We start from the raw sequence: 13287 nt of genomic DNA on the forward strand, positions 1-13287 counted from the left end.
ACTTACTACTCACTCATCGAACTGATATATCTATATCAAACAGTCTGCAGAGATCACTCATGTTATTTTTAGGTTAGGGTAAATGGATTGCCTTCCTGCAATTAGTGCCCAGTTAGCTAACAAATCTGTGGTATATCTAATCAATCTGGTTCAGTGACTTCTTTAATTCTGTTCAGTAACACATGAATAACAACAGAGAACTCAGATGATCAATGTTTGGCAAGGGATCCAAGGACAAAGTACCATTTGGAATAATGGCCTGAAAAATACTGAGGGGTTGAGGGGAATAAGAAGTCACAATGAAAGCAAAGAATTTAGGTTTAGCAGGAGTGAGAAATATGGAAGAATGGAATGATAAAAGGTTATTTCAGATAAAGGAGTGTCAGTCTTATGATTATGGAAATGAAAGACTTTTGGGAAATGGTGAGATCAAGGGTTACATGGCAGAGGTATGTATAGCAGCAGTATAAGGGCAGGCTTTGGGCGAGAAGAGGAATAAATAGATGGTAAGTCAGGTATTTAACTCTAAGAGAAAGGAGGGAGGATGATTAGACATGGGGGAGATTTAATGGATAATAGTCATTATGATTTGTACAGGGGGAAAATTGCCTTCACTCTTACATTCTGTCACCAAATTATTTCTCCCCTTCTTTTTCAATGTCTAGTTAACACTAGGAACTATTATTCAATTGTTTTGGGGGTCCCAAACCTTCTCCTCTGCCATTCCATCCTGTTTAATGCAGCCTGACTAATCTTTCTAACACATCTTTCATTATGCCAGTCTTACTCAAAAAACTACTGAATCAAGTCCAGGTCCTTTAGAATTAATCCTACATGTCTAACTGCAAGACACAACTTTTTTAAGTCTGTTGCTTCAGTCATTTAATTTTTATTGCTAATCATCCATGTCTTTGTTTATGTATTTTGTCCTATTGATCAGAATGGTCTGATCCATCTCTTGGTTGAGCCATACCTTTTACATCTATTTCTTCATTTAGGACTGCTCATATTTTAATTCAGATTAAAAAAGGGTGTTTATTATCAATCAATAAATGGAATAAAATATATTTTTTTTCTTTACTCTAGTTTCAGGCTATGTGACTCACCTTATCTTAAATGATTCTTCCACTCCAGGAGTTCTTAACCTCAGGTATGTGAATTTTTTTAAAAAAAATTTTACAATGGTATTTCAATATAATTGGTTCCCTTGGTAATATTATTCCATGCATTTAGAAAAAAACGGTTCTGAGGAGTTCATAGGCTTCACCAGAATATACAAAAAAGATTAAGAACCATATAAACTTACCAGTGTAGTAAAAGTGGGTGATTTGTTTCCTTCTTTCTGCCATATGTATTCTTGAGTTCATGACTTTGTTTACCTCATTCTTTAATCTGTACCTAAATTCTCCTTTCTTTTAAAGGTTTAACACAAATTCCAGACTCCCAGATCAAGCTCTCTGTTTTAAATTTACCTAGCATGTCATTACTCTCTTTAATACTAATTTAGCACTTAAATATATGCTATTTTGGGGTATAATTTATCTTTATATCTTTTCTCATCCAATTTGATTATTATGTTTTTGACAAGAAAAAACTTCATGAAACTTATTATTTGATCCCTTTGCTTTTTCTATTTCTCTATAAAAACCCAGCAACTAGAACAAAATATAATTATATTTTGGAAAGCAAAGATCACATTAACATAAAGGAATATAGAAAAATCCCCAAATCATGATGGTCCTTCTGCTTCACAGCAGTGATGCATTGTTGATTTATATTAAGTTTGCATCATCTATGAACTCACCCTTTTTCCTTTGAAGAATATTTATGGAGTCAGTGTTCAGCCTTTTTTCTAACTTTTGCTTTGCTGTCCTCAGCTACATTCTTCCATACTTATTTCTTGAATTTCAATCTGCTTTGGTAGGACTATTTTCTTGTTTTCCAAAGATCATGTAAAATTTTATTCTTATCTTTTAGAACAGACGGCATGATGGAGTAACTAAACAGTAGTCTCCAATGTCAGGGACATCTGACTTCCAAGTCCTACCTCTAACAAGTAATGCCTGTGTGGTCAAATGCAAGCTATTCAACCTCCTGGTGTTTTAGATCAGTCTCCAACTATAAAACTACAAAGAAGGCAATGAGCTGCATTAATAGTTTTATTGATACAGAGTTTCCTGTATCAATAAAATCATAGATGCAGTGCTTATACTTATCCTATCTTTTAGAAAGTCAATCACTCTAAGGAGTCCTCCCATCAGGCCTCAGATACAATGCTTTTAAAATTGCATTTCTAATATTATTATTATTATTTTTTTCTCCTGAGGCTGGGGTTAAGTGACTTGCCCAGGGTCACACAGCTAGAAAGTATTAAGTGTCTGAGACCACATTTGAACTCTGGTCCTCCTGAATTCAGGGCTGGTGCTCTATCCACTGCGCCACCTAGCTGCCCCTCTAATATTATTTTTAGACAACTATGCAAAGAGATTGTGCTTAGAGCCACAAATCCTTCAGGAGAGGGTTCCTGACTTGGGGTCTAGATTATTAACAATCTACTTAATTTATTACCATCAGCTAATTTAATAATTACAAAATCTTTACTTTTTTTCTTGGATCTTCCTTAGATATAGTGAATTGAGAGCTTAGTACAGTGCCTGGTACATAGTAAGAATTTTTTAAAAATTTACTAATTACAGACTGTACTGAAGAACAACAATCTTAGAACTATGCCAAGGCTGCAATAAGAACTAAACAAATACTAAGTATTACTACTTGACACAGAGATCAACATTAACCTTCCCAAAACTGTGAAAGGTTCTTATATCATTTACTCACTTACTTCATTACTTTGTTAAACTATCAGGAAAATATTTCCAACCATATAAAAATAACTAAAAAGAACTAGAGAAAGGAAAGCTGAGGAGGTTGTGATAGGTGTTTTTAAGTATCTGAAGGGCTGAAATGTAGAAAAGGGATTAAACTTATTCTGCAAATAGGTCATGCTGGCTTAACACAAAATAAAACTTCCTAAAAAGCAGAGCTTCTAAAATTGTAATGCCTCAAAAGGGACCAATTTGTCTTATATAGGAGGGTTTCAAGCTGGTAATCCCTCACAAGATATGGTAGATTGGAGATTATTTTCAGATATTGCTGGATGAAATGCTTGTTGAGGTTCATCCCAACTTTGAACATAGGAGAAAAAAAACACGAAACTTATTTGATTCAAGAGTTTATAGTATATCTTTCTTGTATATGCAACTATTTTCTGTTTATTAGTTTCTCTATAAGAGAGCAGAATAAGGAAACGGAGAGAAATTGGTTATGATATTTCTTGTTTGCAACTCTAGCAAAAAAAACGAGCTCATGGAAAAATTTCAAAATAATGGGGATAAGTTTCTGTATATCAATTAGTTGTGTATCAACCCACACCATCTTGCTTAGGTAAAAGTATCTAAGGTAACTACCAAATTACCTTTCCAGATTCTGAGAGAAGTAGGCTCTGGGGAGCTCCCCGTTCCACAAGACGAACTCTATGAAAGAAAACACACTGTCAGGAAAATGTTCTTTGTCTCTTTTTGTAGATATACACACACATGTATATCCTATATATACCTTCAAAAAATAAATTCAAAATTTCATTAGGTTACAAAACTACTAGTTTGTTTTACCTAATCAATATCCTAAATATAAGATACCCATTGCCACTGTGGAGGCAAGCCTAGATTACTGATAATTCTTCCTATTTATTAATTTTCTTCTTGCCTGATAACTATTTACATTTAATTTAATTATTTTCAATGTATAAGGTACTGATGTAAATTTTGTCTCCTTCAACCTTTGGGGAGGGGCCCTGAAACTGTGTCCCCTTAATCTGTGAGAGAAGGGTAATCCAGGGTCTCAAACTCTCCCCTGAGAGGGGCATACCCTTCTGTGCATAAGGGCTACTCCCAGTTAAGTAATTTCATTCAATAGGAAATCTAGGCCTGGGGCACAGTTAACATAGAGTGGCTCAAACTCCCAGTTATGTGATCTTGTTCAATTGGAGATCTCATAGCCAATAGTCCTCTATGGAGTGGCTCAAACTGCTCCCCCAGCCCTCAGGCCAAGATGTGCAAGATATAATTTGCAGACATCCTAACAGGACCTTGCCCACTGTTGAAGATATTTTCTTCTCAGTGTAATCCACCTTTGCTATATTCCTTGCCCACTAAGAAGTCTGTCTTCCTAGAAAGCTGGCTTCTTAAGTGCAAATAAAACCCATTCTTTGACACAAACCTCGTAACTGTATTCACTGGGGTTTGCAAATTCTTTCGCAAAGCCTGCCACTGGGCCAAGAGGATCTTGTTGCTGTTAGGGGATCTCTTTCCCTCAATTCTCACACCTCATCAGTATTAAATTTTTTTTTTTTCATTCTTCCTTCTAAATCCCCACCCATGTGACTTTAGTCAGGAAACCTCTAGTATTATAGGATTGTATCATTTAATAAACTTTTAGTTGCTTATAATATGTCTTTTAAATACTGACATTTAATTGAGGTTTCAGCCACAAGGTTTTCTGTAAAATAGTGTATGTATGTGTGTGTATGCGTGTGCGTGTGCGTGTGTGTGTGTGTGTGTGTGTGTGTGTGCCACAGAAGAAATGGAAAACTGATTAACAATATAAGAGAAGTTCTCAAGGTTTTTAGAAGAGATTCTATATTGGAGAAAGTCTAGAGCCCTCTGAAATCTACCAGTAGCTAACTATTTTATAGCAATAAACTAAGGAGACTCAACACATAGAAAGTTAGTGGGATACAGAAGAATATACAACTAAATTCTCCATCAAAATAAATGGAGAATATTTGATTTATTATACTCAGGACAAATTTTATATTCCAAAACCCTTTTTATATCTATGCTTTTCCAACACATTCCTTGGCCTGTCTACATTGGGTGCACTGTCAGGAAGTCAGGAAGACAAAATCTAGGCTTGGATATTTATGAGCTCTGTGACCTTGAGCAAGTAGCTTAATTGCTGTCTGCTCCAGTTTTTTTTGGAATTTCTTGCATATTATTATTTTCTCTACTGTGACCACACTGATTCAGGTTCTGACTTCTACTGGGATAGCCTCCTAAAGGATATCTTCACTTCCAATCTCAAGCAATCCTCCAGCTACTTTCAGAGTCAATTTTTCTAATGTAAAGCTAATATGATATCACTCCTCTCCTCAGAAACTTTCAGTAATTCACTGTCTATTGATCAAGTTATCAACTCCAATTCCTAGCACACAAGGATCCCCACAGTCTAGTTCCAGCTTAGCTGAACGTCTTTATGTCATATAACACATTCTTTAGTTGAACTCCTCTTTACTCTCTTCTGATATGTCTGTGGCCTGTGTATACGCTGACCCCCCTCCTTTCCTTCCCTCCGTCCCACCCCTCAGATTCTTTCCTCCCCATCTTCTGTCTCAGAGCTCTGAAGACTGATGTCCCTTCTTCCATCAAACATTTCAGACTACCCCTCAATTTCTTCCTCATATTACCGCTCAATTTCTCGCTGTACTTTGCCTCCTGCTTTTTTACTGTATACTTAACTCATTTTCCCTTCTAGTTATTGGTGGATGTGTCCCTCCTCCACTAGTCTCTGAGGTCCATGAGAAGAGGGTCTGTGTTATCTCTAAACCCAAGTCCAGTGCTTTACACACAGTAAGAATCTAATAAATGTTTGATGAAATGAATTCTTAGAATCAGAGACTTGTGAGCAGAAAGAGACCTCAGAAGTCATCAAAGCCATCACTTTTGAGATGAAGAACCCAAGATTCAATGAGCTTCCATGACGTGTCTATGGCCACATAACTATTAGATGGTAGATCCAGGAATCCAAATCAGGTCTTTGGACTCCCTAGCCTAGTGTTTCTTCTACTCTTTTCTTCAAAGACTTCTGTTTTTGGAATGTAATCCCTCGAATAGAAGGAACCTGTTTCTTGTTTTCGATTAATTTCTGCTCAATTCCCAGTACAACCTAATACACAAATTGGGAATTTATTCTGGTGCTACTCTTCATCACTTGCAAATTTGGTAGTTCACTTCTCCTCAAGTGTAAAATGAGGGGCTTGGGCTATATGCCCTTCAAAGTCTCTTTCAGCTTGAAATCTTGTGATTTCTCTGATTCAGAAATATAGCTCATCAACATAGTATAAAAAACTTTCTATTGCTGTAAGTCCACCAAGTGTTAATTAAAAAAAAAAAAAAAAAGTATGTCATCCTTTACTAAGTAGAATACAAAAACACTTTTTTTTCCTTCTGTAAGGGAAAAAAATGTTGGCTTCACTGATACATCCCATTTGCAAAAGGGAGGCCTTTATAATATAAATCTGAAATTACTATACCTGTCATGTCTTAGCGATTTCAGATCTACATACACAGTAGTTGGATCAGGCCCTGAGGTTCCCTAAAGAGAAGAAAAAATTTCAATATGTTATTTATTAGAAAATAGGCATCAATTTGTATTTTTTCTATTTATCATTTTAAAGTTAAAAAACTACAGATTTCAAGCATATAGATAAAGAACATACACCTCACTTTGAAAATTATCTATCTTCTTCCTATTTCTCTGCAACTTGTTGAAGGCTTATAAGTAGAAATGACAGATTCACACTTCATCATAGTGTTCATTATCTCAGGGCTATAAAGCTGTGCAAGGAAGTGAGTCTTTTTTTTTTTCCTAGAGTGATAATTTTATTTATTTATTTTTTTAATTATAGCTTTTTATTGACAAAACATATGCATGGAATTAAGACAACTCTGAGATACCACTACACACTTGTCATATTGGCTAAGATGAGGAAAAAATAATGATGAATGTTGGAGGGGATGTGGAGAAACTGGGACACTAATACATTGTTGGTGGAATCGTGAAAGAATCTAATGATTCTGGAGAGCAATTTGGAACTATGTTCAAAAAGTTATCAAACTGTGCATACCCTTTGATCCAGCAGTGCTACTACTGCTACTACTACTAATCCCGAAGAAATACTAAAGAAGGGAAAGGGACCTGTATGTGCCAAAATGTTTGTGGCAGCCCTTTTTGTAGTGGCTAGAAACTGGAAAATGAATGGATGCCCATCCATTGGAGAATGGTTGGGTAAACTGTGGTATATGAATGCTATGGAATATTATTGCTCTGTAAGAAATGACCAGCAGGATGAATACAGAGAGGCTTGGAGAGACTTACATCAACTGATGCTGAGTGAAATGAGAAGAACCAGAAGATCACTATACACTTAAACAACAATACTATATGAGGATATATTCTGATGGAAGTGGATATCTTCAACAAAGAGAAGATCTAATTCAGTTCCAATTGATCAATGATGGGCATAAGCAGCTATTCCCAGAGAAGGAACACTGGGAAATGAGTGTAAACTGTTTGCGTTTTTGTTTTTCTTCCCAGGTTATTTTTACCTTCTGAATCCAACTCTTCCTGTGTAACAAGAGAACTGTTCGGTTCTGCACACATATATTGTACCTAGGATATACTATAACATATTTAACATGTATAAGACTGCCTGCCATCTAGGGGAGGGGGTGGAGACAGGGAAGGGAAAAATCAGAATAGAAGAGAGTACAAGTGATAATGTTGTAAAAAATTACCCATGCATATGTACTGTCAATAAAAAGTTATAATCATTAAAAAAGAGAAAAAGAAAAAAAAAAAACATATGCATGGATAATTTTTCAACACTGACCCTTGCAAAAACTTCTGTTCCAATTTTTCATGTCCCCTAGGTGGCAGGTAACCCCCTACATGTTAAATATGTTAAGTATATATTAAATATAACATAATATATGTGTATATACACACACACATATTTCTTTAGTTATCTTGCTACACAAGACAAATCGGACTTAGAAAGAAGGTAAAAAGGTTTTCTGGGAAGAAAAACAAAAATGCAAGCAAACAGAAAGAGTATAAATGTTATGTTGTGGTCCACACTCATTTCCCAGTGTTCTTTTGCTGAGTGTAGCTGGTTCTGTTCATTACTCATCAATTGGGATCCTCTCCTTGTTGAAGAGAGCCACTTCCCGCAGAAGTGATCCTCATAGAGTAAGTGTATAATGATCTCCTGGTTCTGCTCATTTCACTCAGCATCAGTTCAGGTAAGTCTCTCCAGGCTTTTCTGAAATCATCCTGCTGATCATTTCTCACAGAACAATAATATTCCATAATATTCATATACCACAATTTATTCAGCCAATCTCCAATTGATGGGCATCCATTCAATTTCCAGTTTCTAGCCACTACAAAAAGGGCTACCACAAACATTTTGGCACATACAGGTCCCTTAAGGAAGTGAGTCTTAAGACAATGGGATGAATTCCTGAATTCTATTTTCTCTTTTATTTCTAAGTGCTACAACAATTTTCAGAATAGGAAGTAAGTTAAGCATCTTTCTTCCTTAGGCTTAGAGTTGCTGGGTAGAGGTAGGGGTGTCTACTATACTAGCCAAGATGGTCCCAGGATGATGAAGAAATGAGACCCATGAAAATGTCAGTGGAAATCACACTGAATTACTGACCATACTGCAAGTTAAAAATCCATAGAAGATAATCTCACCTGTTGAGGATTCTGGCGTAAGAGCTAGGAAATATTTATAAAACTAATTCAAAGACTAAGTAATTTAGTATCCTCTTTAATTCTTTGAATCATTCTTTATTCTATGAAACTTTTTGAAATCAGCCTCAATTTTAGCAACCTCCCTTCTGTTCCCAGGTTTAGAGTTAAGTTAAAAGTAAAGTTAGCATACATCTGGGAAAAGGCAGGTACCCTTAAAAAAAAAATCTTGATAGTACAGTGTGGAGGTAACAGAAAAAAGGACAAGAAAGAAATCAAACTTAAGAAGTTCTAAAATATACTATTGAACAAGTATGGAGTATTAACTCCTTTACTGGTTCCAAAAGAAACTAGGATTTCAAGTGAAAATTTTTAAAGAAGGTCACCTGTAAACAGATTGCCACATTGACTCTTGATCCAAATGTTGTGCTGACAGCCCTTGGAGAGAGGCCAATATCTTTGAAAAGCTTGGAAAAGGAATGCTGGAGGGTGACCCGAGGCCGCTCCTCGGCAACAACCACACAGGTCCGGACACAGGACAGATTTATGCCTCTTGCCTGTAAAAATGTTTGATCAATAACACATAGGACCATAAAAATAAAAAAAAAAGAATGATTAGCTATGCTTTCTTTCTAGCTAGGTACAGAGTTAAAGGACTCCAATTTTGCACCACAAATATTTGGAAGAAAAGCAAGACGTTTGGGAACAGAAAATGCCTAAGGAATGGTGGTTAGAGGTACTGCCCCCTAGCTGATATGATTGTAATTTTCTTCATTTTAAAAAAGCTTCAAATCTTATAGAATATCTTGTTCTCCCTTTCTGTCCCTCTTTCACAAAGGGAAAATGAGTTTTTTTTTTTTAAAAAGAAACAAACAAAGCAGAATCCCTGAGTACAGTTTTCCAGTCTCTCATTCCTGTTCTTTTTTTCTTTTCTTTTCTTTTTTTGCTGAGGCAATTGGAATTAAGTGACTTGTCCAGGGTCACACAGCTGGGGAGTGTTAAGTGTCTGAGACCAGATTTGAATTCAGGACCTACTGAATTCAGGGCTGGTGCTCTATCCACTGCGCCACCTAGCTGCCCCTTCTATTCCTTTTCTTAAGGAAATACTATCGTGGTGATGAAGAAGAAAATCATGATAACATAAAAGTTTAAAAGTTAACTTTCATTATTCTTCTCCCTTTTAAAATGTTTCCTGAAGTTCTTTTGTTTATACTGCTTCTACTTCTTGAATTTCCTCCTATCAATTAGACACACTATTTAAAAACATAAAAACCAATCTACTGAAATAGGGTCTTTGATTCTTGCATTCAAGATCTCAAGTTTCACTTGAAGACATGATTCTTTATCTTTACATAAAGTATCATTTCTATCTAGTTTTCTACTGATTTTCTCAACTGTGATTGTCAAAGTTGGGAGCTGAGAAATAGCTGCCTTAGAGTTCATCAAGAATCTGTTTAATGGACTTGCCAGAAAAGTAGAAAAGATGTGCCAATATTTTGTGGCTGGCACATGCCAGAAAAGTAGAAAAGATGTGCCAATATTTTGTGGCTGGCACACAAGAGTTAGATTTTTTTTCAAGGCCATCTCTATAATTAAAACTGAGAGAATGACAACCTTGGTCATCCCTCCTTTTCCCTCTGACCTTTAAAAATACAATGTTTCTTTAAATTTTTATAGGACCATCTCTTTGGTCATTTTTTTACATCAATTTTTATGTCAGAGTACAAAATCACTTACCTTTAAGACTTCTACTTGGTTCCCAAGCCCCTTGGTGCACAGCTCCATTACTGAGTAGGAACAAAAAGTGTCCCTGATTTTGTACTGATTTACAGTAGAAAGCCAAAGGAAAAGGTTGTTTTCAAGCTCCATGGGAGGAATTAAAACTGACTGGTGACCTGAATATACACTGCAACAGAAAGGATTAAAAAGATATGTCTGAGATCATGGCGGAATCCTATATACCATGATACAAAAGAATTGAACCCAGGTTGGCAGCCATTCAAGAGCCAACACCCTCAGGAAATGTGCACCTGGGAGAAGATGGCATTTATCTATAACACAGGTAACTCTCTGACAAGAAAAGGGAGGCTTCTCTTCTACCTACCCACTCTTATTTCTTCTGACCATGTTCTCAGATACCAACAACACATTTGAGAGGGGGCATGTTCTGATCATCTGGACATGTTCTAATTTATTTGTATCACCCCCAACTTGGTATTAATTTTAAGAAGGGATTATTGGGTAAGACAGGAAGAGAATAATAATAGGACATTTCCTTCTAACAATCTTAATTATGAAGGCAACTCAATGGAAAAAGGGAATGAAGACTGCATTTAACAAATAAATATCAGAAACTTAAAAATATGATTAAAATCACAGAATGTAAAGATTACTAGTTAAGGTAAATAACCCAGGCTACCATTCTACTTCTGACAGTTTCTCAGTTTGAAACCCTTACCTGCAGAGACACCAGAGTGCAAAACCAAGGCCACAATAGGGGTCAAGGCAGATGGCAATCTGCCGAGAGGAGTACAGCTCACACTGGAGTTTGATGGCTCTACAAAGAGCATTTACAGCAGAGTGGGACATCTGCAAAAGATAAAGCAGAGATGAAGACAGGATGGTGACTGCAAGGGTGAAAAAATAGGTATGGCAGGAATATTGAAGTGGGGAAGCCCAGAGCTGACTGCACATGATTTTTAATTTTTCCAAACATCTCAAAGCATGAAAATAAGATTCTACCTCCCCCACCAACTTCAAAGGATGGTTCTGATTTTCTAATTATAATACATATTCTAGTTTAATTACCAATACTATGAAGAAGTTTAAAAGAAAATGATCCTCTTGATATAAACAGAAAAAATTCTAATTTAAAAAGTCAATTTTATAAGAGTTGGAATGATAGCCTCTTTATTCTCATTATCTTACTAACTTCAAAACTTCCCTAAACCCTGCCCCGTAAAAACAAAAACAAATAAAAAAACCAATCTATACTTGTGATTGCATTAGCTTAGATACTTTCTTTATTAAAGCAGATTACATTGTAATGGAATGTACAATAAGAAATTCTATAAGAAATAATGAGCAGGTTGCTTTCAAAAAAGACTGGTAAGTCTTACACAAACTAATGCTGAGTGAAATGAGCAGAACCAGGAGAACATTGTACACAATAACAACAAGATTATGTGAGGATTACTATGATAGACTTAACTCTTCTCAGCAATACAGTGATCTAAAACAATTCTAATAGATTTAGGGCAGAAAATAGCCATCTGCACCCAGAGAGAACCATGGAATCTGAATACAGATTGAAGTATACTATTTCTACTTTTTTTGTTTGCTTTTTTGTTTTCACGGTTTTTCTCTTTTATTTTGATTTTTCTTTCACAATACGCCTAATATAGAAATATATTAAAAATGATTGTACATGAATAACATATAACATATTTCAAATTGTCCACTGTCTTCGGGAGGAAGAAGAAGAAAAAAAATTTCGAACTCAAAATCTTAAAAAAAGATTGCTGAAAAATTATTTTTACATGTAATTGGAAAAATAAAATATTACTAAAATTAAAAAAAAAAAGATTACAGCTTCCTCTTGTCTCAGCAAGTTGTTGTGACCAAAAAAAATTTTATAGCCTAAGTGGCCAACCTATCCAAACCTAGTTAGGCCTATATTGCAAACCTTTTTATCTTTGGAACAATTATCCAAGCTAGCATCATAATACACACTTTTTCAGAATCTAAGATCACTTCCATACTATGATAATACAGGAATCAGATTTTAGCAGAGGTAAATATATGAGGGTTAGACTAAAGTGTGACACTTGAATTAATGGCTTCCCATCATCTGTAATTCTCATTATCTAATAATTATACCATTATTACTGTGATAGGCTGAGAAAATAGGCAACCTGGATTACTGTAGGGAGAATGAGAATTATGATGTCACCACTGGGAATAATAAATCTGCATCAGCATCATGCTTCTGGAGAGTAGGTCATATAGCTCTTTTACAATGAAGAAAAGGATCCTGGGGAATTAATTAATCAATAAACAAGTATATCACACACCTATATGTATGTATGCTATAGCATACATATGATGCTAAACTCTGGAACCAAAAAGATAATGAGAAAGTCCCTGCCCTCAAGAAGCTTACATTCTGTTAAAAGAAGCAAAATGAACAAAGAAAAGTATAGAGTCCTTACGAAGAAAACAAAGTAATTTTTGAGGGGGCACTAATAGCTGAGGAGGTCTGCAAAGATATGATGTAAAAGGTCTAGTACCTGAACTGAATTTTGAAAAAAGTAGGTGATTTTAAAAGATGAGGCTATAGAGAAAGAAAATACTATGCCTGGAGGACAGCCTGTGTAAAGGCAGAGAGATGAAAGTGCAAATAGGCCTGGTTGGCTAGAATATAGAGTTTATGAAGGGAGTAATCAGCAATAAGCCTGGGAAGGCAGGTTAATGCTAGTCTATAAAAGGCTTTAAATATCAACTGGAGAAGTATGTATTTTATCCTGGATAACAAAGTATTCTGTAAACAAGTGAATGACACCAAAAGGACTGTCCTTAAGAAATATCACATTGCTGGATTGTATGGAAGAATGAAAAGAGAAGGGGGAGAATGAAGGAAAGGAGACTAATAGGAGATTTTGGCAACAGTCCAGTAGGCCTTCTTAAACTTTTTCC

The 13287-nt window shown here is 35.6% G+C and overlaps 1 protein-coding gene across 1 annotated transcript in view; it reads right to left on the reverse strand.

Annotated features, from left to right (window-relative positions):
* The window catches only part of DIP2B (disco interacting protein 2 homolog B), a 192624-nt gene that overhangs the window by 17144 nt on the left and 162193 nt on the right, over nucleotides 1-13287 (reverse strand). The window contains exons 30-34 of the mRNA XM_074270405.1: nucleotides 11051-11181; nucleotides 10330-10498; nucleotides 8979-9149; nucleotides 6368-6429; nucleotides 3473-3530 (exon numbers count right to left, since the gene is read on the reverse strand). Coding sequence (XP_074126506.1) covers nucleotides 3473-3530; nucleotides 6368-6429; nucleotides 8979-9149; nucleotides 10330-10498; nucleotides 11051-11181 — 591 coding nt within the window. The remainder of the gene's footprint in view (nucleotides 1-3472; nucleotides 3531-6367; nucleotides 6430-8978; nucleotides 9150-10329; nucleotides 10499-11050; nucleotides 11182-13287) is intronic.

The sequence above is a fragment of the Sminthopsis crassicaudata genome, chromosome 5, assembly GCF_048593235.1.
Source record: "Sminthopsis crassicaudata isolate SCR6 chromosome 5, ASM4859323v1, whole genome shotgun sequence".
Lineage (NCBI taxonomy): Eukaryota > Metazoa > Chordata > Mammalia > Dasyuromorphia > Dasyuridae > Sminthopsis > Sminthopsis crassicaudata.